The following is a 26,541-nucleotide window of genomic DNA, read 5'->3' on the forward strand; positions in this document are numbered from 1 at the left end:
AGGATCTACTTCCCACCTTCTCTATGATGTAAAACTATCTTTTTGATGACTGATAATCTAAACCATAGGTAAATGTTCTCTTGGAATATTGACATGCCCTATTTTTGACAGCAATTACTTTATTGACTATTGGGTTTAACACAACATACTAAATAGATATTATATGTGATTTACTTTGTGATGAACTTTTTTGTACAGATAGGACACAGTGTGTCTATGACTATTAGTAAGGAACAAATGAATGAGAATGATACGATTTTCTTTTTGGATCTTTATCCACAAAATGAGGCGTTATGATATGACTGATTTGATTACCTTTGTAATAATATATAAGATACTCTGCATTGAGATGATTTGTTCTAATGTGGATTTATTTGAATGTTACATTTATCAGAGATTGTTAGAAAAGTTTGAAAATTATGAAAATTGCCCCTGAAGAAGTGAACCAATTCACGAAACGCGTTGGGCTCCTAAATAAATCATTGGATTTAAACTAATATACGTTTTGTCATTGTGCATATTTGTACATATGCAATTGAACAGTTATTATTGATCATTCTACTTTTAATCTCAATCTAATATATTACCCAAACTTCTATTTAATAGAAAAAATAATAGGACTCATCATTGAGCCACCCATAGAGTGCAGAGGACGTGAGTTCCCAGATTTGGGAACTCGACTTTTGTTTTATGTCTTTGCAGCCCATATGCCAGGGCTGTCATCTTTTTCCTCCGCACCTTAAAATGCATTATTCCCTTGTATAAAATCCACTTACTATATACACACCAAAATCAGGTGTGTCGATTGATCTATTCATATTGTTCATAACACAAAAGGTGCCACCCCTCCGATGCCCCACCCTATCAGAAAGAATCACCCGCAACCCATCTAACAGACCCATCAGATTTCACCTGACCAACCAGATCTACGTACCAGCCTTCAACAGAACCAAAGCTGGAGGGTCCAGTTTTCAACACTTGGCACCCAAAAATTGGAATGACTGCCCACAACCCTAAGAAATGAGAGATCCTACACTGTATTCCGCAAAATACTTAAAACCACACTATTCTGTTAGATCCCAACCAATATGTGTAACTACGTCTGTTCAACTGTAACCTCATGAACAGTAGCACTGCTTCCCCTGCCCATTGTTTATACCTTTCCTCAAGTTAAGTTCTCTGTAACAACGCCACAATGCCTCAGGGCCGATGCTGCGCTTTATAAATGCAAATAAATAAATAACGGCAGATGAGGAAGAAGGGAAGCAAGAACCACAAATGCAAAAAAAAAAACACAAGACCCACTGAAAATGTCCTCTTCTTCACAAAGACTCAACACTCCAATCAATTCTATCCCAATGAGGAAAGCCCACATGCAAGGATATGACCAAAAACCTGTATATTAATCAATATCTCTCCAACTATAAACATTCCAAACCCACTGCTCCAGGGCACTCAATAAATGACCAAACAAGGGAAACTCCAAGGAACCACACACTAGGGTATTACCACCAGAAAGGACCAGCCCAATAACAGAACATCACATATCAAAAAGGTTCAACATAACATGGCGGTGAAGGAAGTAACAAGAAGAAAATGTCTACTTAGCATAGCTTCCATAACTAGGGACTGGGGGACCACAACTGAACCACCAGAAACATCACAGACAATGGCGCTGGACAGGAAGACCCCACAAACAACCTACTGGAACTATTCAGCAACGAGACAGAACCAAATGCCACAAACTCCACCACAACCCTCAACAAGGAACCAGAGCTACAATCTACCAACGCCTTTACATCACATTGTGAGTCAAACATCATACCACCATGGAAGGAGCAAGAAACAGTGCAACTTAACCTAATGTACAATACGTGGCAAAGCACAAATCAGAAATCCACGTAATCCTGCATAGGGGAGGCACTGACTGTTTTCCTTAAAGAAACCTGGCTACCACATGACTACAAAGTAGTGGTACATGAGGCCCTAGCCGACAATGTCAAATTCATACATGCAAATTGAGAGAGAAGAAGAGGAGAAGACGTTGACATGGCCACAAAATAATCTCAGCATTTTCCTGCACCCTCTATAGACATCATTCACTGCAAATTGCTTCTCATTTTCTCATCAGTCTCACAGTCAGCCATCAAGCTAATGTTCTGGGTTAATATTTAGACTACCCACTGAAAATCCAATGTCACAGAGAAACGTGAATAGACAGTAGCCATCCCCACACTAGAACATGAGAAAACAATCAAGCATCAAACAATTCCCTCAGCGGTTACCTTGCAAGCCTCCATATCAAACAAATGGTCAACTGAGCCACTCACTCAACCGGACATACCTTGGATACCTTGTTCTTTAAGCCGTTTTTTCCACTGTGCTTCCAAGTATTATGCTGCCATCCGCTGCGCATACTCTGCAATTCTTCTCGTTTTCACTCAGCGGGGTGGCGCCTGCAAGCAGACTTTCTCTCTGTGTATGCCCCTGCACCTTGGATGATGGTGGATCTCTCAGCTGCACCTCCCGAGTTGCCATGGACTGCTCCTCAACCTTCTTCCTCTTCTTCACCTTCATAACGCAGCTGGGTCTCAGCTTTGGTTTTAAATCTCAGGTGTTTCAATTGGCAACGACTAGACTGCACCTTTTTCGATATTCACCATTCTGAGTTCGCATTGCCTATACGCTCCTCTTACAGTACTTTTAGCATTCCGGGAACTGAAGTCCATAGAAGAGGGTGTAACATTAAGTTGTTCCATTTTACAATCAGCCATTGTCAATTTAGGAATTATAGGGGAATTATGAGGTGGAGAGATGCCCCCCCTGTCTTCTGGCATGAGTGTCCTTCCACGTGATCCTCCAACATGAAACCGCCCCAGGGTCAGGATTAGTTAGCGGCTGCCTTTCCCTGGCCACATGAGAGGAAACCCATATCGGCTTCCTACTGATAATCTCATGGGATTCATCACATTTGACAGGCATCTCCCGGGTCCTGCCTTACCAAGACATTCTGACAAAATGCTGTAGCAGAAGTAACAGAAGACCCAGCAAAAACAGGGACGGACAACAGCTACTAAACGTAGCCTGCCCGATCCAGAGCCTGTCATCATAATTGGCTTTCTATAGAGTGCTCCAAGGATACACAGGCATACACTATGCATGTGGAGGCTGAGCACAAAGGCAGGTTACCATTTCCCCACATGCACACAATTTTTCACTCATCCAGATTAAAATTCAGACTCACCAGTAACAAGAGGTGAGTGCTAAATGTTTTGCCTCCTCTTACATTCCTGCAAGTCTGCCTATTAGTGCATGTTTCAAGGGCAACAAAATGCGGTTCCCTGTAAACCTAGTCCTACTTGGTCAAACATCAAGGCAGGAGGTCTCAACTGGATGCTGCGCCAACCAGTGGGCCTAGCGGTCAAGTTTCCCAGTTCCATGCATGACACCTCAATCCAGTCCTGATTTTTCCCATTGCATGCCTGGACTTGGAGTTTCCTTCTTCCTACTGTAAGCATGGGCCTACAAGTGCTTGTATGCCATTGAAAAGGGCATGACTGGCTTTAGGTGTCAAGTGTGGAACTAAGAAACTTGGCAGCTATGAATGGGGTTGCTGCTCTTGCTGCAATACCAGATGGAGGGGTGTGAGGGAGCGGGAGGGGGGGTTCTGTGTGTCACCTGTTTGACAGGTGCACACACAGATGCAACATTCATTCTCACTATTATACAGACCTTCCACATTATAGTGATTTTGTGATCAGACAAAATGCTGCAAAAAATGGCTTTTTTATAAAAAAAAAAAAAAAAAAAGGCCCCAAAATTGCACTTTTTGCAAAAACACCCATGAAAAAAACGGCCTTTAAAAAAAAGAAAAGACACATGGGACAAAGTTCTGTTTTTAGCACAAGTAATGAAATGCAGTAGCATGTCTCATTACTCGTGCCAAGAAAAGAGCAGCCCAATCTAAAATGGACATCTTATATGCACCCATTCAGATGGCCCTTTTCAACTCTTTGCGCAAATCCGGGGCGTTTATGCACATTTAAAAGTGCATCCCAAATTTACAAGCAGGAAGCGCTATTAAATGTATGGAAAACTAAGGCAACCCCAATGCGCCTGCTATGAATAGCTTCAAGGGATATGCACTGCATGACAGGGTCTTTCCTGACGCGGTCATGTGGCTTTTTTTATTTTTTCAGTGGGACAGCAAGAGGTATGAACCGCTGCTGCCTCACTTCCATTTCTGTTCCTCAAAAAGGATAGACATTTTTTTTTTGTATTGCATTTTACAGTGGCAGGCACCTTAAGGGCTCATCATGGGGTAATGCGCTGAGTGCCTCTGACACTAATGTATTGAAGGCGTCTGGCCAGCGCATCATTTGCGTTACAGCTCAGCTCTGTGGAAATGCGCAGAGCACAGGTCACCTTTGAGAATAAGGTGACCTGCTCATTTCCAAAAATGGGCTACCTAAAAACAGCATATCCTCTTATCGATATGATGGAAAGGAGCAGTGATAGGCAAGAAAGCATGGGGCGATCAGTGGGCCAGAGGGGGAAGCGGTGGGTAAGAGAGAAAGTGGTGGGCCAGAGGTAGAGCGGTGGGCCAGAAAGCAGAGAGAGAAAGCAGGCTACAGGGGAGCACTGGGCCAGGAAGCTGAGAAAGAGGCAGCAAGCTGAAGCCTGGAAGAAAGGATGAGGGGTGGGTGCAATAGACTGGGAGAAAGGCTGCAAGGTGCAGAAGTAGCAAGAAAGAATAAAGGACTGCGTGAGGAATTGAGGAGCGTAAATTGGGAGTATGGTTTGTAGTGTGACAGGGACTGGGGGAGTGCAATTTGTGGCTTGTCAATGTGAGTATGCGCACGTGTGAGAGGTTTGGGAGTGTAAGTTGTAATGAGGAATTGGTGAGTGTGAGGAGTCTTGGTAAAAGATGTGTATGGGTTTTAGGGGGATTAGAGAACATACAAGGGGAATATTTTCACCATTATTACTTATACTGATCCATAAAGTTCATAATATTAAATAGGCATGCACATTAAACCAAAAACGTAGAGCAAAAAAAACACCATTCTGTCTAGCTAAGGACATTAAATTCATCCAAAAGGTACAAATTATGACAACCTTGAACCCTCACACACTGCTTCTACCACCAGGCAGTGTGTCTAGTTTACACCTTCCAGTCATTCAAAAATGTGTCGCATAAATGCTGCAATATAGCCACTTTTGTGCTTCAAAATCTGCTTTTTTATAACGAAAAATTATCCATTTTATGCCAGAACATCCTTTAGGATCTGGTTATAATGCCAGATATGCTTAAATCAGTGAGCACCAGTGTTTTTAAAATAAGTACAATACACTACGACAGTGTGTCTAGTTAGAACTAAAATGTGCCTCAACAACATCCTTGAGTTTCAGTTTTTAATGTTGTTTCTTTTGCATTCTGGTACTAGCGTTTTCATAAGTGGAATGAAAGGAAGCAAAACAAATGCGTGTTAACTGGTACATGATTACTCAGCTGTATCCAAACATCGAATAAAACATATTAAATCAAAACTAAATACAATCAAAATCACGGGTTGCAATTCCTCGGTTCTTTTGAAGGAAATCCATGATTGTCACTCATCTTTTCGGGAATTCGGTTTGAGGAACCCCAGCCGGCCCAAGCTCGACGATAGTACATTTTGGAACGAGCCTTGGCGAACCCATTTTAAGGCCTGGCCGGGCAGCTCCACACCTCTGACGGCGGCGACACTGGGCCTGGGACAATAGTGCCTCGTCTCAAGCCCAGCCCCGGGCAGAGCGGGGAATAATCGGTGCGGTGCGGCGTGGCGTGCGCGCCGGGCTGGAAGCGGGGCTGCAGCGTGTTGTGGCAATCACCTGCGCCGCTCGCTGCAGCCGCGCTCGGCTGAGAGCCCAGCCCGCCTGCCGCTATCAGGTGACCGGGTCACGCAGCCGCTCGCAGGCCGGCCCTCCTCCCCTTGGGCCGCCGCCGCTGGTGCCAAGCGAGAGCGGAGAAGTAGAGCCTCGGGAGAGATAAGCCGCTTGGCCGAGCAGGAGACTGGGGCGTCCGGTGGCACTCACTGTGGCCCAAGATGAGCCAGACGCCCAGGCTGCAGCAGCAGCAGGAGGAGCAGCGCGCGCAGAACGGGGAGCCGGAGGACGACGAAGATTTAGTGGGAGTCCCGGACGACGGGGACTCCTTCACCGACGGCGAGAGCGGCCCCGAGGAGGGAGGTAATGCTTTCCCTGCGACTGTCCGTCACCCACTGTACTGCGCGGCCCAGGAAGGCTCATTTTCGACAAGCTTCCCCCCCCCCAGAAATGTTTGCCCAACTATTGCGGTATAGTATTTGAGCTTGCCACCTCGAATGTCGCCCCATTATGGCCAGTCTTAGTTTGCTCATTGATTGTAGTGAGTCCAAATCATACTTTGTTAACTTTGACCATTCCCACTTACACTGTGTTTCTGGTGCCGTAGCCCCTTTATCCAGAACTTGAAATGTGCTGCTGAAATGCATTTCTGTTATGGCAGTGTGCCCTACACGTTCCGCGTTTACCATCGGTCGCCTGCTCGAAAACCGACTTCTAAAATGCGTCAGGCACCTGTTGTTTCTTCGCAGCGTTGGACTCCCTTATCCGGGCTTTGGGGCTGTACCAGACTTGGCCATGCATTGGCACAGACACCAGGCCTACTCTTGCTCGCCATCCACGAGCACTTGTGTTGGGACATTTTCCAAATCGTTCAAGGGACTGGCACGACGCTCCTTCACACCGGGAGGGGTGAGGCAGTGTGATCTACCTCGGAATAGCGGGCTGGTGTGGCATACCACCAGTGTTCCTCAGCTGACATAAAGCTTTAATGAAACCATATCGGCACTTCTCAGCAGCAGAGTTCATATTGCTTTCGGAAAAGGCGCTAATAATTTAGAGTGAATGACTGGCCAATGCTGGCTCTTCTCTTTGGAAATGTGGGTCATCCTAAGGAAGGTTTGCATGTCATTTCGTTATGTGTGCATCTTGAAAACGGATCAAAATTTGTGTCAGTCGTCGAAGAGCTGAAAAATATGTGGGTCTGTTCATCAGGTTTATTCCTCAGGGATTGCTTTCTGCTGAAGCGGGCCACATCTGCGTAGTGCCTTGCCTGCGGTCTCAATGTGAGGTGGTGCTTTTCACTTTTACTCTGATGCACGTGCCATCCCTGTCGGCTCATCATCACGAACTCCCTCCAAGTGAATGGAGACGGGAGCCGTGTACCCAACATTTCCCGCGTGCCGGTGGAAAGGTCAGACGTCTGTGCTTAGAAAATAAAATACACTATCTCCACCTCCCGGCCTAGGCTACAACTGTGCGTGTTTTTTTTTTTTAAGCTACTCGGCGATGGCCGAAGTGTGTTTCAGTGAACGTGTTGCTGCCCGTCGTTTAATAACCCGTAACTCGCAGGAAATGCTAGCCCTGCCTTCGACTGTGTCGGCTCCGACGACACGTGCTACTTATTTATCAACAGTCTGACCAGTGACGATAGGTTAATACTTTCTTAAATACTCGTGTGGTTTCACTCAAGTATGTTTGTTTTTAGCACAACCGCTGGTCACCCGTGGCCCTGTATGTTCAGGCTCGCGAAGAATGCACAACCCTTCCCCCGTGTCTGTTTTAGGACGCAGTCAAATGTATTTTTGTTCGGTGTGACACAGAAGGTTTTTAGATACACGTGTGGCCCTGCTGTAGATGTGTTTGGCATCTTGTGGACCCATTTCAACATGCTTACGTGCCCTATTGCCATGGGGAACATGTTTGAGACTACTGTGGAGGGGGGATTAGATGATAATGGAAGCGTCAAGGAGTGATATTTATATAGCGCCTATACACAATGTGTTTCAAAGCGCTTCGAGGCAAGGGGGGGAACAAGGGAAAATACAATGATAGAGCTGGACAAAACAAAAAGTGAGTGAGAGGGGCACAGAAAGGGAGGGGAGGAACAAAACAAGCGACTATAGTACTAGGCCTGACAACATTTCAGATAGTGCTGGAGGAGAGGGGGAGGAAACGAGTTAGGGGAGAGGGGAGGAGACAGACGAGGTTGCTATCATACTAGGTCCAGGGACAATTCTGATAGAGTAAGTGCATAGAAGAAATTAAGGGGAGGAGAGTAAGCATTCAAAAAGAGTGGAGAAGCAAGAGGGGAGAGTGAATTCAATTGCAGAAGTCAGTAGTAGCACATAACGTTGCAAGCCTGGAATGCAGCAAGGCTGATAATAGCTGCAGATTATCACGAGGGAGGCAGCCAGTGCTAGTTGAAATACTAAATGTCCACTGAAAAGCTATTAATCACTCAGTCGGTAAGGTGGTAATGTTGTAGGAATGGGAATTAAAAGACAACCAGGGGATCAGAATCTTGCTGGATTGGGAGTTGGCGGTCTGAAGGCGTCGACGCAGGCAGCGTGTAACATCTATGCTTAAAAGCATCCATTTGATGTATTGTATTAAATACATATTTTGCCATAAGATTGACGACATGGGGGCTGCTGCTTGCCCCCCAGCCCCCTCTGTGCCAAATGCCCATTGGCACTGTCCCAGGCAGGGGCGCCGAGTACGGGGTGCTACGGGGCCCGGGCCCCCCCCCAGCAGAATGAAGTCGGGGCTGAGCCCCCCCCGGGCCGGAGAGAAGAGACGCAGTATGGATGGCCCTTTGTTCCATCCATACTGTGTCTCTCTCTCTGGCGGCCTGGGTTAAAGCCGGCGGGAAAACTATGTTTATAAATTGTGGGACAGATGCAAAGCAAGAGGCTCTTGCTTTGCATCTGTCCCTCAATTTCTAAAAATCGTTTTGGGTTGGGTGTATTTGTACATCTGTGCACCCATTTTTGCAAGAGGGGTGAACAGATGTAGAGGTACACCCAACCCAGAAGGATTTTTAGAAATGGAGGTACAGATGCAAAGCGAGGCAGGGGGCAGGGAAAGGGCAAATGAGACTGTTTGCATGTCACCTTTGCATGTCACCGAGTGTGAACGTGGTGAGGGTGAATGCTATGGGTGGGGAGCGGAGGCGTATGAGCCAGCACTTTCTAGTAGAGCTGCCATATTTGAAATAGGGCAGTGCTGGTACTCGTCAGTTAGCTCGCTATACTCTTGATGGGATAGTACTGCTGTAACAGGGCTTCTATAATTGTTGAATCTTCTCAGCGATAATGCTATGCGTTTTTTGAGGCAATGCTAGTTCATCTTAGTGGGACTGCTATACTTTTGATGGGACAACATCAGCACTTCTCAATTGAGCTGCTACACTCTTATTGACAAGGCCCCAGCACTCCTCAATAGATGTATTTGTATTTTAATTGGTTATTTATAATCTGTGTACTACCCAGAGGTTTCTAAGAGCGGACTGAGGGAACGAACCTGTGTTGCGCGGACCGAGGGAGCGAACCTGTGTTGCTCTGTCGTGTCTTGCTTCCAAGGCGCGCACATTGTCCCTGAGCTGTCCTTCCGATACTCTAAATATCTGAAGTACATTTAATGATACAGAACCAGAACTATTGAGCAAGTCTGTCATCATCAGAATAACTTAACACTGCCATGGTTATACAAGAGCTCATATATTTAAAGGGATGGAATTACTCAGAATGTAGCAGCACTATTCAATAACCCAAAGTTCTTAAGCATAGTTAATGTGGAAATACTACACTTCTCACCGTTGGGACAGTACTGCCACTTCTCATAGAGGCTTCTACACCTTTAATGGGGCAGCACTGATCCAGCCTACTGCTCACATGCTCAGGATTGTCATTTCTCAGCAGGACTGCAACACTATACCATTGTGTTCTTTATGTTGAGTGCTTCTTCACCACCAATGTGGATTGATGGCTCTCTCCCAGTGTATAAATAGTAGATCTGTCTACATTCAATTGGCAACAGGTATGTCCGGAGCTGCCTGCTGTCCATAAACTGCCCCTCAGGATGTTGGGAGCCGTGATGGGGCAAGGGATAGAAGGCTCGAGCTTGTCAGATAGCAGAATCAGCAGGGTCTTAAAACCTGCTCACTCCTTCTGGAGGGGCTATGGGGCAAAATGAGCCTGATCCCACATACAGGGGTTGTTACCCCTTTATCTCTGAAAGAAGGAGCTCTCTAAGACACAAGTTATCACCTCTGCACACACATTGAATGAATATGGTATGGATCTATAGATCGAGAAAACTGGAATGACAATTCAGAGTGTTTTAACAGAAATATAATTGTCTTCTCAGATGGGAGACTGACTCCATTAATATACATGGGGTCACTGAGATGACCAAGAGTGAAACTGTACATTCAGTTGTGAGATTACCAGCAACAGTTGATACTATGCTCCAAGGAGTGAGGTGCCCACTCAATATATCGCACTGTTTATAGGTGTGAGACCCATCCTGAATGCTTGCCCAAAGAGCCTTGGCCAGAGTTTCACACTGAAGAAGTGAACATGTGATCCGGGGTCTGCAGCCCATGAACACGCAGGGGATTCCCATGCTCCCACTTGCGAGATTGGCACCAAATTAGTGAGATTGTTCTCCAAGGTAAGAGGCACACGCACAGTCTTTGCTCTGACGTTTGACAACACACTCGCAGGATTGGACGGCATTTCGCTCTCCCATCCTAGTTGTGTTGCTCTGCCTTTTGAGGGCTACTACAACCTGGATGATTATAGAGGGGTGGAGTAGGGGCAATGATGGCCTACTGGAATGCAACTCGAAGGCTTAAATCTCCTTCTTACTTGACTTTAGCATATGCAGTACATGCTAGCCAATGTTTCCACTGTTCTGCACTGCGCGCGCCTCCACCCCCGCGCGCCGTTGCACTAAGTTGGCGACTACATGCAAATTTGCAGTCCTATAACTGCCAGTGATGTCATTTCCTGTATTTGGGGCCCCCCCTGGGAAATTCATAAATCGGCTCCCCTGGTTACCGCCGGAAAGCTGTTGCGTTTCTTCCCGCCTAACATGTTTTATACCCGCAGAAGATTGAAGAGCAAGAATAAATTCAGTGTGTGCCCCTTTTAAAAGAAAACATTATATTGGCATTTCTGGTGGCTTTTATAAAGTGTACTAGTTTGTTTGCTAGCGTTTCTATCATTGCACAAACAGACTTGGAATGTACGTTTTTTTGGCTGCTCAGTCAGAGGGTGTAGCGTTCATGGGTGAGCATGTTTGGCTGCTCAGTCGGTGGTGTATCGTTCATGGGTGAGCATGTTCAAAGTAGCCCTCCACTCACTGTACACTGCAGGCATGGGGATCTTGAACCATTTCTATTGATTATTTAGTTATTTTGTCTTCTAGTTTACATAAAACTTTCACACTTCCAATAACCTTTTGAGATTAAAAGACAAAGCACAGAATATAATAGTTGCATACAAAGTACTAAAATAAGTTCAGTTCAGCTTTATTTCGATAATATTATTTTCCTAACAGCCGCAAAGCATTTTTGCAAATCACAATTCCAATCGCGTGAATGATTTAGGATCAGGGATAGAAAACGGAATAGATTTTCAAGGGCTAAACAAAGCAGAGAGGCTGTTTTATGCAATTCCACAACCCTCCGTCTTAATCGTTGTTATAAAGCGTTAACAATTGGTGATGTGGAAAAACACCTATACCCTGAGGCGGATGCCCAGGGACTTCATTTGGGGGTAGTCATTGCTACCCCAGACTCCTCCTCTGCTACCCCAAGACCTGTCCTTGCTACCCCCTTGGCAACTGAAAAAAGAGGCCGTGCCAAGAGCAGATATCTTTGTTGCACCTGAAAAAGGCGGTTGTAAATTCAGCTAAATGTGCCACAGCTTTTTTCACCTGGAATCTAGATCTGGTTAGCTGGAGAAATAACAGGGATGCAGGAAAAACCATGAAGCCACCATCACTAATAGGTTGGCAGTAAATTAGTGAAGAATGCCTGAATGGGTTCAGAGGCGGGGCTGTCTGTGCAGCTCATACCCAGTACTGTAGCAACGGGAAGGGTATGGGGGATAGGTCTGGCTTGCACCGAATGGTTAAGAGCAGCCTGCTGTACTCAGTGACAGCACAGCATGAACGCAAATCTGATCAGTGTTTTCGTTCTCTGCTCTGCACACCCAAGGAGCCACTGGGCCTGTGATGAGAGTGGTGTGCACCAGTGGATTCTGCCACCAATCCTGCCTGGGCACTGTGACCTGACCCAGACTTGCATCACAGGCACACTGCAGATAGGTGAGATGTCTAATGTACATGAAATTGCCCTCTGCCTTTGAAGTAAACCATCTATTGCTTCCTCAAGCAAAACATTTTTTTTATATTTGGAAGGAAAGCCCAGGGGCCACACACTTGCTTTGGGAACAAGAGTACGCAGTGCAACATGGGTTCAGTTCCTATTCTAGTGCTTAGGAGCTGGAGGAGGCTGGCATTAAGCAAGCTAAAAAGGACCAAAGAAAATAATAAAACAGGCCTTTTCTAGGGGTGATGTCATGGAGCTGCTGCTGCGGCCGTTTACATTTGAGAAAAAATGCAATTAATGTGCACATCCTTCCCCTCTATCTCCCATCTAACAAAGGAAACTGTGGGTTACTTACCAAATGAGAGAACAGAAAGGAGATGGCTGGAAGGTTTCAAATAATTCATAACCACTGGCACAGCTTTGAGGAACCCTCCTCCAAACTTGTGTTGGTCAGTTGCTGTTTCCAGTCTGTGGCCAGACGCTTGGCAGGCACTGGATATCTGCTTTTTATTGGGGGGGTGGGGGGTTGGGCCTCTTCGACATACTCTTGTCTCTTTACAGTTTAGCCCAAGCGCTGTACCATAGTCCAGGTTGTGTTGGACGTCTCCTTACTTTCACAGTAATTTGGTAATATGGGGTTATACACACTTATATTAAAGCTACATATGGTGATCCATTCTTGTATGAAGTGTACATCATATTACAGTGATATCGTTACCATATTTTTCTTAGTGTACTGAGGAACAGTGCTATGTGATGCCACTTCCCGTTTTGTCAAGGGGTGAAAGGTTGTGTGCCATCACTTCCCATGATGATGCTGGGTCAAATGTCACTCCCTGTGATGTCAACAGAGGTCAAGGGTCATGTGATGTCACTTAAGCTTCCCCTAGGCATTTCAGTGAAATGACGTGCCTGCGGATGTCCTGCAACCACTTTTATTTGAACTAATATGAATTGTTGTGTCTGTGCTTTGATGGATTTTAACATGTCGCTGCTTAATGACGTAAGATTTTTTAAATTCTCGAGCACTAGAATCATCTCAATAAGATCAGTTGCCTTACATCACTGGGGAGCAAAGGTGCATCATTTTCTTGATAATGGGGTCATCCAAGAACCTCAATATGGAATTTCATCCAGTGATTATATGTGGCCTATCATTTATTATAATGCATGACCGGTCAGACAACTAGCTTGCTCTGTCTTCTTCGCCATGCCCTTATGAGGTCCTTTGAAGTACAATGAACTGCGCCAAAGAAACATTGCCTCTGACGTAGTTCTGACATCTCTCGCTCTGAGAAGGGTCTTAAGAACCTTCTTCTGAGATCTATGCAATAGGGCCATGTCGGAACAAAATGAATTTCATTCTCAATTAGATCCTGGCAAAACGGACATGCTGCTGGAACCTAGAGTTCCACTTATTGCAAAGACTTGCTACCGGTAGTATACCCAGGTGTAGTTTTAGATGTAGGGCTCTTGTATATTTAGGTCTTACGTAATCCAGGTATGCCTCCTAACCTAGTGATTGCCTCAAACCCCAATCGCGAGACAGCAAGGCAGATTGTCCAACCGTACTTGAAATTTCCCGCTCCATCTTCACCTGATAGGCTTAATTGCTGGTCATGCTTTCCGGGCTAACCCATATTTCACCCAGCACGATGTTGAGTTCACATTTTAGGTGGGCAAACTAGAGTAGCAACACTTCTCTCCCTCAGCCCCCCATCCTGTGACATGAGATCTGGGTGCTTCTCTATATTTTCCCAACAGTTATGATGTCCAGATCCTCGCCCAATAACGAACTGGCCGTGCCTTGCGAAGCAACTCCATACGCACCATGCCAGTTTCTAAAAACACAGGAAAATGTGAGGTGACAAAGGGTAAGCCAAGCATGTTTTTCAAATATTAGTTTTCGGTGGTGGCTAAGTGCAGACACCTGATTGCTTCCCCCCGCACCCCGCAGAGCTTGGCACCATACAATACTGCTTGTTTTGCCCGTGCTTTGTAGGCCTCGAGGGGAAACCCAAACTGACTCAAGGTTCAGTCACCCTATCCTTCCGGCCAGAACCGGGGTGTCCGACTGGAGGCCCATAGTTTCTCAATTTCCCCATTTCTAAGAATGCAAAATAATGTAGGTGCCAGTACACACCCCAGGCATACTCCCATCTCTATTCCTATCATCGCTGTGGTGCTACCCCACCTTACAACTGCCTCATTGCCCGAATAGAGGCTCTTGATGGCCCTTAACAGTGGGATTTGAATATTGAGACCAATAAGAATATCCCATAGCGGAGACCATGGCAAAAAATCAATCTTGGTTAACATTTGGCACACTAATTCCCAAAATGAGTGTATTTCAGCACCGGCTCAAAACATATGTATCAAGTCTGCATTGGCCATTTTGGACAAGTTTGTGTTGTCGCTGTGGTCAATTTTTCAATTCTTTCCGGCATTAAATATGGTCTCTGGTTAACATATAATTGGATCAACTGTAGTTTTGCGTTTCTGGACACTCTTATGATACCCCATGATTCGACTCCAAGCTTCGTCTGACAATTGCTCCCCCAAGTCTGCATCCCAACATTGTTTAATCGGTATTAGATTGTTATCTGGCCTTAACATCAGACTCTCATATAATCTTGCTACTGTGTGTCCCCCTTCAGAGATATCGTATAGGGCCTCATTATAAGTGTGCCGGTAAGCCTATCGGCACCGTTGTTACCGGACCGGCACACTACAGGTCTGCTTGCTGGAGTTGCTGTGCCTGGAAGGTGTGACCCTGCTGGGCACAGCGACGGCGGTAAGCAGACCTACACGCAAGCACCAGCATTGTTATTAACGGTGCCAGTGCTTCCCTGTTTCCCATTGAGTCCTATGAGGACTTCACGGACTGCTGGGGCTGTAACGGCGTTTGTGAAGCCAGATGCCAGGAAACTTCACAAGTACGGTGGCAGCTTGCCGGTTCTACCGGCATGGCTACCACCGGACTTGTAACGAAGCCCATAGTGTTTCTATCGTTCGGTCCTCAACCAAAACTCCTCCCGTTGCTTGCCGTTTCAGTTTCAGCCCGTGTACAAGTGAGGCGCGTGTTATGTTGCCCCGCACTAACTCCTGATTCCGCAGCTATCTCGCAAAGGGTCTTCAGTTTGCCTTCCATCAATATATCGTCCCATGTAACCACCCCTTTAGGCTCCCAGTATTTCCGCACTTTCAGCCTAAACTGAGTGTCACTGCGGGATCTGGGGTGAATAAGGTGCATCTTTACCCAGAAAGCGTCATGCCCTGTACCACATCACAATGCCCAGTTTCAACAGCAAAGGAGGCCTAGGATCTCGTGGGACCTTGTTCCACACCATCTCCCTCAGGAAGAACTGGGTACATGCCGGTTGTAGTAACTTTGTATCTTGAGTCTGTTTATCAGATAACCAATACATGGCATTGTAAAATAATGCAGCAGCCTCGGGAGCACCACCCTTTTCAACCAAGCGGCCCTCCCCATCAGTGACGGTGGCAGTTTGGCCCAGAATCTCACAGTTCTCTATTTTGTTGACCGCCTTCACCGTATTCTGCTTGTGTTCTACTTTAGGATTATGGAAAATATCTACTCCCAGGTATCTAAAGGCTTCTGTTTTCCATTTAATTGGTAATACCAGCAGTGCTCCTCAGGGACTTCTGCTCTACACAGCTAAGGGGAATAAGCTGGACTTCTGTGGATTAATCGGGATCCCCGACAAGGCTGCATATCACTCCAGCACATCCAGTACATATTGTAAATTGGTTGTTGTAAATAGAGGAACATATCGTCCACATATAGGAAGATCAGGTATGTGTGACCTCATCTATTAATGCCGGCCTCATGATACTCTTTCTACAGGTACACCGCCAGCGGCTCCAAGTCCAGTATTAACACCATCGGAGACCAAGGACAGCCCTGTCTGGTTCCCTTACTGAACTCCCATTGTTCTGATATCATGCTGCCTGTCTTAACCCTAGTCACAGGGTTGCTGTATAGTAGCTTTACCCATCTAATATATATGGGGCCTATACCAAAACCTTTCAAAACTCCTAGTTACCATGGCCATCTGACTGAATCAAAGGCTTTGACTGCGTTAAGCGAGGCAACCATCATGGGCTGGGTGATGTCTTGGGTATGGTCTATAATGTGGTGCAATCATCTTAGGTTGCATGTGATATTTCTATGTGGGACATACCCTGACTGATCTGAGTGCACAAGTTTATGTATCATGAGTTTCAGCCTATTAGCCATTAGAGCTGTTAGTATTTTCCCATCTTGATTAAGCAGCGATGGGGGTCTGTTAAAGCCACATTCAGTCTCCAATTTGTTTGGCTTCAGCAATGGAACTATATTTGAACTCTCATAATGACTGTGGTAAAATGCCCTTATCTAGGGATTCAATGAGGGCGTAATTTCTGCTGCAAATTCTTTGTAGAACTCACTGGGCAGACCGCCTGCCCCTGGAGCCTTGCTTGACGGCAACCCTCTTATGGTATGTTCCAGCTCCTTCTTTTTTTATTTTTTTTAATAGTTATGGGTGCTTCCAACTCGTCTGCATCTTCCGAATCTAGCTTTGGAAGATCTATCTCCTCTAAGGCATTTTATATCTCCCGACTCTCGGGTGTCTGATGTCTCTTCATATAATGTCTTATAGGACTCACAGAAACAGTTACTTAACGTCTCGCAAAGCTCCCCATCCCCTGCCTCAATAATCGCACACCACTCCATCTCACTCTTGTACAACCAGGCCAACAAACGCCCTGGCGTGCAACATTCCACATATTTCCCATAGCTCAGTTTCCCAAGTTTATCCCAGTGTACCAAACACTCCTGCTGTTGGGCGACAGCATCTCGGGCGCTCCCGCTAGGGAGGTCGCTTTGACCGTTTATGGCTTCTAGTTTGGTTTCGGCATTGCGTAAGTCATTCTCTATTGCTGCCTGGACCCCGTTCATCTTAGCAATTGCCGTCCCTCGGAGCACCACCTTAAAAGCTTCCTATAAACGTGCCTGCTGACTCCACACTTCTGTATTATGCGTAAAATAATTTTGCACCCCTGTTTTTAAATGTTCCCGAAACGCCTCATCTTGAAGGAACTTGCTACGAAGTCTCTATGTTGGGATATGCGCTATTAGGGGAGAGTGGAGGGTGGAGGGGAGGAGACCCACCAAGTAACCAGGTGCATTATCTGACAACGCTCGTGCCTTATATTCTGCCCCGTGAATTCCTTTGGGAGATCCTCGCCCGTGAAAATATAATCTAACCTAGTGTACAGGTCTTGGGGCGCTGCGTAATGTGAATAACCTCGTGCCTGTGGGTGCAGAGTCTGCCATATGTCCACAAGATGAAATTATTGCAACAATGCACATAGGGATTTGGCCGACGATGCAGGGTGCATACATTTCTGATCCAACCTATCCAGTATAGGATTCAGCGTACAATTAAAATCCCTGCCCCAAATCAGTGTTCCATCTATGTGCAGACTTATTAATGGGTAGAACATGCAAAAGTAAGCTGCCGTCTCTTGGTTTGGTGCATAGGTCTTGATTATACATTCCCTATGTTCCACCCGACCTTGCAACCCAAACATCTTCCCCTCTTTGCCTTTAAAGGTCCTTAGCACCTTCAAAGGTATCGAAGGTGCCACCCATATTAATACACCATAAGCATAAGCAGAGTATGGCGAGCCCAGCATAGTACCTCTCCACTCTTTAGCCAATGCTAACTCTCTCTCTTTCGTGAGATGAGTCTCCTGTATGTCATAAATCTATTCCGTTTAATATAACTGTTAAGGCCTCTGACATTCCAGGACACAACTCTTTAAGTTCCCCCATCACATTTGAAATTTCTAACCCATTTCAACAGTCCGGTGTCCAAGTACAATATATACCGTGTGGATTTGTAGGCAACACCCAACTAACTACCTCAACTCCCCTATTCCCCTCCCCCTGCCAACAATTGCCCAGCTCAATACCTTGTGCTCAGGCATCCCCACTTTTCACCATTGCTCCAGGAAAATGTCCTGGCGCTTGGGTGCAGTAGGCGCATACATAACCTCTAGTATCTGTTCAAACACCACCGTCCATGGGGGTAGGTGCTCCCTTGTGGTGCACTCTTAAATAAGCACCACATCGTGGGCTTCTGTATTACTTATCACATCCTCTTGTAGCTTCCATCTCAAAGGGTTTGCTCTTATCGTTGTATGTTTGCAGACTCTTGACTCTACAAAGCACCTAGACTGCATCAGCCTTCTCATCGCGACTCAGGCCAGCCTCCATTCATCCATTTGTGCTCTTCTGCGTTCTTAAAAGAAGAAAAAATGCCACGGCCTTTGTGGATCACCTTCAGCTTGGCCGGACACAACCTGTATTTCAGGTTCGACACTCTGTAATCTCCTTTTAGCCCCAAATTAGTTCATGCGTTGCTTCTTCACTTGAAGGGTGTAGTCCAGATAAGCTGTTATCGTGGCTGACGTTCATTTGATCGCCCCCCCCCCCATGCCCCCTTTGCAGAAGTACTTTAGAATCTTCTCCCTATCCAGATAGTTCAGTGTCCGGGCTATTAGGCCTCAGTAGGGCTCCAGGTGGTGGTTTCCTCGCCTATGATCGATGTGCTCTTTCCGCTGTGAATCCCTGCGTGAGGGTGCCGGGGCAGATTTCTAGCTGTAGCAGGGACTCCATATATTCCATCAGGTTTGCTCCTTCTCCTTCTGGGAGCCCAATAATTTGCACGTTTTTGAGCCAAGCTCTGCCTTCCGCATCTTTGGGCCTGTCTTCTAGATTACGCACTTGTTGTTGCAGCACCCTGACGTCTTGAAGTGTCCTTAAGGTTGCTCGTATTTTCTGCACCTGTCTTTTTCCAGTGTACTTGTGCGTTCAGCCAGTGCCCTCACATCTTGCCTCAACAGGTTCACGTCTATACTGATGGCATCAATTTTGGCCTCGAGAGATTTCTTCAGGGATGCTATGGCCTCTAGGAACTGTTGATCCATTCTTGCGAGTGCCGGCTCTGCTTGGGGCGTCCTTGAACCAGTGGTTTCGGCCGTCGAGGTCGGCTTGGTAAAAGTATCCATTGTTGGTTGCCTAGCCTTGCTTTTCTGGGGTTTGGAAGCCATGTCCCCACTTCTTCTTTAGTGTCCGATACTTCACAATTACTCTCTGCCCAGGTGTCTGCTGTGCTCAGACAGCCCTCCAGTAAATCGGGCCTCGTTACCTGGTGTTGTGCCCCTGATGTTGCGCACCCTTTTATACCAATACAAAGGTAGTGTCCAGGTCCTGTAACCCTGCGTGCTGAAGCGGCTTTCGTGCTGGAGCTTTGCCGCAATAATGCCTCTTGGTCTTGCCACGTGTGGGGCTTATGGCTGCTTGGGGCCAATTGTTATATTTCGTTGCTTTGACACTCCTTTCTCCTTGTTTTTGGCGTGATGTGCTCCTTGCACAGACCCTCCAGGGCTCTTGTGTTTAGCGGCCTTGTTGGGATTCCTGCCCGATCACTGGAAAATGTCTTAAGCACCAGTTCACAGCATTTCTTCGTATGTTGGGCTTCCATAGGGTGGTTACTTGGTAGTGCGTACTCCTTATTTAGTCTTAGCAGGTGGTTCATCCCAATTGTGCCTTTTCGTCTTCTCTGAATGCCTTCTGCTGGTGCGCAGTGCGTTGCCGCTAATGTGTGGTCCGCTCTGTCTTCTACTATTGCTGCCGCCGGGCCCCTGTGCTTCCGCAGCATGAGCGTGGACCATGTTGCTGCCAGTCCTGCACTCCACAGGTGTCCTTCTCGTTGTCTTTATTTCACCTCACCCTCCAGGGCAAATCATCCCAGAACCACCTCTGGCTATGACTTCTTACAGTAGACTCCACTGGTCCGGTTATGATATGATATGGCATTTGTAATGTGCCTATACACAAGTGCTTCAAGGCGCAACAAGGCAACGGAGGGGGAACAAGGGAAAACGGACAACGATCCTACTAGGCCAAGTGTCATTCAGATCGCGCAAATCCATGGGACGGGGGAAAGGGAAAAGTGCATGGGGAAAGGAGAGGAGAAGTGCAGTACATAGGATAGTAGAATAAATAAGATAATAAAACGGCAAGTGCAGACATAAGTGCTGGTAGGAGGACTGTAGGGATACAGAAAACAGTCCCCAGGTGCAGGGATTGCCAGGGAGGCAGTGCAGGAGGGCAACTGGCAGGGGCTGGGCCAGAGAACAGAAAGGGTGGCCAGGTAACCAGTGCAGTTTCTGTCAGGAATTCAGCAGGGGAGAGAAAGCGGAAGCAAAGAGGAAGGTTTTGAGGTGCTTCCGGAACCGGAGATGGTTCTCAAGTTTCAGGGAGACGGGAAGGCTGTTCCAGAGGGAGGCGCCTGCCGAAGAGAGAGATCTACCACCAACTCGTTGCTTGGAGAAGCGATTGACCCTAAGAGAGTTGGAGGCGGATGAGCGAAGAGCTCGAGAAGGAAGATATTTAGGAAGAGAGAGTTGAAGGTATTGCGACCCCAGGGCTCAGAAGGCCTTGTGGACAATGCAGAGGGTTTTGAACGTCATCCTCGCAGCCACTGGGAGCCAGTGCAGAGATTTCAGTCCTGGAGAGATAGGTTACTGTGGTCCCACTTCATGCCATGCCTAGAACTGCCTGAAGGCCGTGGTCATTGTTCTTGCGCGGGCCGCAATAGAAACCCCCTGTAGCTGAAATTGTGCTGGGCTTTTTCCATGTGCTGCCTTGCACTTTCCCTGGGCCGCGCTCACTTATTCGGAGCGGACCACAGTGGAGACTGCAGTGTTATTGCTGTTCATCGTCCCGCTATTCCGGACGGACTGCAGTGGAAGCTGCTTGCCATATACGCCAATTCCTGTCCTAGTGGGATTGTTATTGCAGCTGCCCCACAGTCCTGACACGGACCGCAGTGGGGACCAGCGTATTGTTCTCACTGATGTATGGGCCATGCTTGTTGTGCCAGTGCGGACCTCCGTGGGAGCCCCGTTGTGGTTACTGCATCGCATCCCGCTGCACAGGCTGGGCCGCACCGGAGGCTGCCCAACAATGTTAGAAGTTTGTTCCTACATATCATCTGCGGCCTTCTCTTGCTGCCACAGCTTACTGGAGCTTTAATGTTGGCTTATTGCCACTGCACTCTCCTGGATTCGCCTTTCAATGTGTCACGCCGGCATCTCCCTGGGCACCAGCATCTGCTCTCCAGCTGCACAGGTGTTCCTTCGCCCCTGCATCGATGGAGCCATGTATTGCACGGGCGGCCCGTGCTACCTTGACCCCTACGTGGTTGCCGTGCCTAGCAATCAGTGCCCACGGTGGGGGTGCTCCTCTGTTCAGCTCCTCTTCCTTATTTTCGCTCCTTGAGCAACCTCCACATGAGCACTTGGCCCACACGTCGGCCGAGAGGCAGACCGGGTCGGGGACAGCCCCTTCTCTCTTGGCTTCGCAGGCGTTATGCACTGCTCGTTTTTCTACTTCTTCCCGGCTCATGCCGCCCGCAACATGTTCGTGTCTTCCCGGCTGGGCATTTGCGGTACGATTTTACTCTATCCCGACATGCCTGACTCCTCCTCCTCTCAGCCTGCTCACCCAGTCCTTTTTCGTGGAACGCCGCTATCTTGCCTGCTTTCTATTTTTACTTGTCAGAGACTTCACCCAGCTCAATCTCTGCAGCGGTACTCTTAGTAGACCTGAAATTAACACCAGGCTGTGCACCGTACCTTTTCCCCTTAAGTTGTCGCAGCTGGTATCTGCATTCGGTGTGGCCACCTTTTTCCCCAGGATCACTGTCGGATCGGCAGGAGCCCCCCGGGATGCAACCTACTCCATGGCTGGCTAGCCACGCCCAATTTGCAAAACAAATGTTATGCCTTTTTATTGTCATATCGGCTGATATAAAAGAATTCCCTTTCAATGTGACCCGTGTTTCAGCCTTGCTTGTACCTTTATCAACCCAGGGCTGTGCATATCAAAATTGCCAACATAAAATTGTGTTAAAGTAAACAGCATAATGTATTGCCCATACATGGTGCCAACCAACAAGTACATATCGGATTGTTCCGGATTGGACATGTTTACCCATTGTAAAAAAAGTTAGATATGTATACCATAAATTTGACAAAATTGTTCAAAATGGTACATTCCACCACAAGAGCGCATATAAATGACAATAAATGGAGATAATGAGAATGGTGGAAGGGGAGCACCATAAGGGAAAGGGAAGAAAGAGCAAACACAAAGGCACAAAGTAAAATCAAAATGTAGTTCACAAAGCAATCTTTGATTGACTTGAACTCTTGCCACCTTTTAGTCACCACATTACATGTGTTGCACTCATGCTGCTCAGTCGAAATGGAAGCGTGCTCCCTCTTGTGCATGCAAGTTCCTAGTGTTCATAATTCAGTGGTGAAATATTTTTATATCCTGTGTTGTCCGTGGGGAATTCTGTGATCCACCTATTCTATTGCGGGTCAGTGCCAGCTGCATGATTAGTTGGTTGTCCTTTTTAAATCCAAGAGCACCCTTATGCTTTTATGCTGTATTAGTAACTCGATATTGGTGAGTTTGTGCAAACCGGTTGCTCACCTGTACGGTCACATGAGGTAATGCACTCGTTCATATTATTATTGGGGCTTTGTTATATTGGGGATAGTTCCCCTGATCCTGTGGCAGCAAAAATATATAGGGGAAACATTATGAGACATGTATCCAAAGCTCCCTGTCCTCATGTTATCGCATGAACAGTCTCCTATAGGTAAATTATCTGTAAAGCCACAACCGGGACAGGTTACCTGTATCTCCATATTATGAGCCAAAGTGTCTTGAGCTTAGATACAATTTTCTTATCAGACTCTAATAGGCTAGTTATCTTCAAAATCACAAACTGGACAGAGGACCCGTATCGTGGTGTGACAGACCTATTTCTAAATATCTGAATTCAGACACTATGTAAATCGGAGTCCCAAATTTGTTATGATCAGGGCTTATGATGTGTCACGCTCTACGTAGGGCCTCGTTGGCCTCCAAGGTCTCTGGGTAAAACGGGGAGCGAAGAGAGAACTGAAACTGCGACAAGCAGAGTCTAGACTTATCTGTAGAATGCAATCAACAGAACATGGCCTGAAAAGTGACCACGAGATGGGGATTTATTTTGTAAAAAGCGCACATTAATGTTACTTTGAATAATTCACTATGTTCTTATTCATGTTATGTTAGAGTGAACGTTCACCCTATGGTATCATGGCGCTAGGCAGTGCTCCAGATTCTGATGTGGGAGTATTTTACTCCCTATTTTTAAACTGTGATTGTAAATGTCATTTTAAGAGAGTAAAAATGACTTTTTCTCCTTTGCAAGAGAGTAAAATGTATGTGGACATCCAGCCGATGTGCAAAAACGGTATGGAAATCATTACTATGCAGCAGCTTTCTGCATTGTGACAGAATACACCTTTCATTATTTCTCTAAGGTCTGGCCATTTGATTTCACCTGTATATATTTAAATGTTGAAAACTCAAAAACCTAGCCAATTACATAGTAAAGCAAGCCTGGATTTTATTGTGTGTTTTGAGGTTCGGTAGCAGAATTGTCTTTTGATGTTAAGTCCTCATTTCCTGGAGTGATTACTACCTAATGGTATGATACAATAGTGCAGAGGCAAGGACTCCATGCTGAATTCTATATCTAATCTTATGGTTAAATGGTTATATAGCGCTTTTGGCAAAGCACTGTACATAGAACATATTTATCAGCACCATCACCAAACCAAAGTCGGTACAGATCACAACAATGAGTGCTCAACTTCCTGAGCTATCTTATTGGCTAACATCCTTCAGAGGTCGGTTAACTGAGTATCGACTGAGGTATAATAATCACAGTGCCTAGATGCTGGATGAACCATGTATGAAGCGCTACATAAAGTTAAATACATATCAGGATTAACACACCTATCAGGATTATCACAGCGACCGGTTTTGCTGAGTTTCTATTTCAATTACAAATGTAACTTTCATTTTTTTGTTTTTGAACAGTGCTTGCACTTGAGTCAGGTTTTGGATGTTTTCTGGGCGCCGGAAAAAATTCTTCCCCATCCCCATTTGAGCCCCATAGGGCTCAATAGGAATGGGGAGGGTGGTAGCGGTGCTAACGGTACCGGTGCTACCATCATGTTCTGCTCGGGGGTGCCGGTACGGCCACCAGGTAAGACCTGGTGACTGCAAAGGCACCCACGAACAGAACTCGTAGTTTGCCGGTACAGTAACAACGGTACCGGCAAGCTTACCGGTCCCATTGCTACTGTACCGGAAAACTCGTAAGGAGGTCCATTGTCTTGCAGATTTGAGAGGCTAGAACACCTGTGATTGGTGTAATGACAATCACTCACCCTGGAACAAAGACTCTGCTGCCACTGACCATTTACAATAATGTACCCCATTGATTGCATTGTTGAATGGATGTAAACTAGACCGTGCATAGTCATCATTTTACACAATGTTTTAAAAATTATAGTGTAAATTAAATTATAAGTGTAAAAATGATCTGCTTCCGCATGATTATTCACACAGCACAGGAACTCTGAAAAATACAATTGTGCAATACTGGTTTGCTTCCACTGGGGAAAAAAAGCATAATTTGTTACAAAATATTTATTCTCAATTGCAATTGATTTTTCCATTTTATAAATTTTACAATCCTAAAATGCTAGGAAAATAAATATGCACAGTGATTCTGTTTGCTCCATGCGTATCAACCAAGCAGAAGCTGAATGGTAAGAAACCATTCCTTTTTTCTTATTTTGAAAGGCATCAGAGAAATACATTCCGTTTCAGAGGCATTTATCAATGGCTTGCACTTACATCTATGTAGATAAACATCAAAATAAGCATTCTGGTTTCTGTCAAGTAACCTGACCTTTGCACTGCCCTCTGATCTAAACCTGTGTGTAAATGTACACAGGAAAATAATAAAGCCGTCATATTTACAAGATTCTCATGTGTAAAAAGGCCTAGTACGCACCTTATCTGGAGGCCTGGCGCTAGGATACGAGGTCAGACCAACACATCATTTTAAAAGGGGAGAGTTTTTAGAGGCAGCAAAATTGCAGATGGTTCTCCATGCTCTGCAGAGCCATAGGCAGGTCATTTCAAAGAGTTCCTGCTACCACGGAGAAAGCCCTGCTCCCAAACCATGTTCGCTGAAATGTAGGAATGACCATAAGATTGGCCGTCCTAGATTGCAGCAGACGGCCAGGAATGTAAGGTCACCATTTATCTTGCAAGTATTCTGCCCCTTGAAGATAGAAAGCCTAATGAACCAGGCAGAGGGCTTTCAAAGTAATCCTTTTGGCCAATGGCGGGAACAAAGTACTGGGCTGATCATAGGGGGAGCACGTGGCCACCCTAGCGGCCATACTTCGCTGCTGCTGCAGTCTATGAATCAGACCCTTCGGCTGGGCTAGATGGAGAGCATTGCAGTAATCAATGCGGCTAGTAAGTGGGGATGTGGGTGTCCTCTGCATAGGCGTAGCATCTGAAGCCGTGGGAGCGAATGAGAGCAACTAGCGGCTGTACATGGAAATTAAACCGCATGGGGGGAAAGACGGTGCCTTGGGGAACACCACAAGTTGGAGACTTGGAGCCAGAGAGAAATTGAGGTAGAGTGAGTGTTTGGCGACGGTCCGATAAGGACAACCAGTCCAGGACTCCTGCCACTTGCACGTCTTTGTAGGCAACCAGATACATGTGGGAGAGGGAACCCTGTTGAGTGCCCCGCTAATCATATGATGTTTATTAACACGTGAGTTACTGCTTGGTGAACCTCTATAAATGGAGGTTTATAATTTTATCATTTTCATTTTTTGAAACTCACATATTGGGATCTGCTAATAATTTACATAGGGCAAGCCCTTTCCACCCATCATAGGGTAAGTCATTTTTGTTACTATTTACTGTACTTGTATCGATTGCTATCATTTTTACAATTATCACTAAATACGGATCGGCATTGGGGAGAGTGTCACAATGGCTCATTCACAGGTGGCCCTACTTGGAGCATGTGACGTCATACACATTGATCATAACACATTTGGGACTCTGATTTGCATATTGTGTCTGAGTTCAGATATTTAGAAATAGCTCTGTCACACCATGATACGGGTCCTCTGTCCAGTTTGTGATTTTGCATATAATTAGACTATTAGAGGCTGATGATAAGACTTGGGTTCGAACATTGTATCTAAGTTCAAGACACTTGGAAATTGACTCCTAATACTGGAGATACAGGTAACATTTCCGGTTGTGGCTTTACAGATAATATACCTATATGAGGCTGTTCATGAGGTCA

General features: G+C 46.1%; 1 protein-coding gene across 2 annotated transcripts in view; it reads left to right on the forward strand.

The window, feature by feature from the left end:
* Window positions 1-5,643: 5,643 nt before the first annotated feature.
* Window positions 5,644-26,541, forward strand: part of RRAGD (Ras related GTP binding D) — a 536,051-nt gene continuing 515,153 nt past the window's right edge. The window contains exon 1 of one of the 2 annotated variants that reach the window (XM_069606500.1): window positions 5,644-6,231. In XM_069606500.1, coding sequence (XP_069462601.1) covers window positions 6,090-6,231 — 142 coding nt within the window. In that variant the 5' untranslated portion in view covers window positions 5,644-6,089. The remainder of the gene's footprint in view (window positions 6,232-26,541) is intronic. The other variant, XM_069606499.1, reaches the window with a different exon arrangement.

This window comes from Ambystoma mexicanum, chromosome 4p (genome assembly GCF_040938575.1).
Source record: "Ambystoma mexicanum isolate Mex_15411 chromosome 4p, UKY_AmexF1_1, whole genome shotgun sequence".
Lineage (NCBI taxonomy): Eukaryota > Metazoa > Chordata > Amphibia > Caudata > Ambystomatidae > Ambystoma > Ambystoma mexicanum.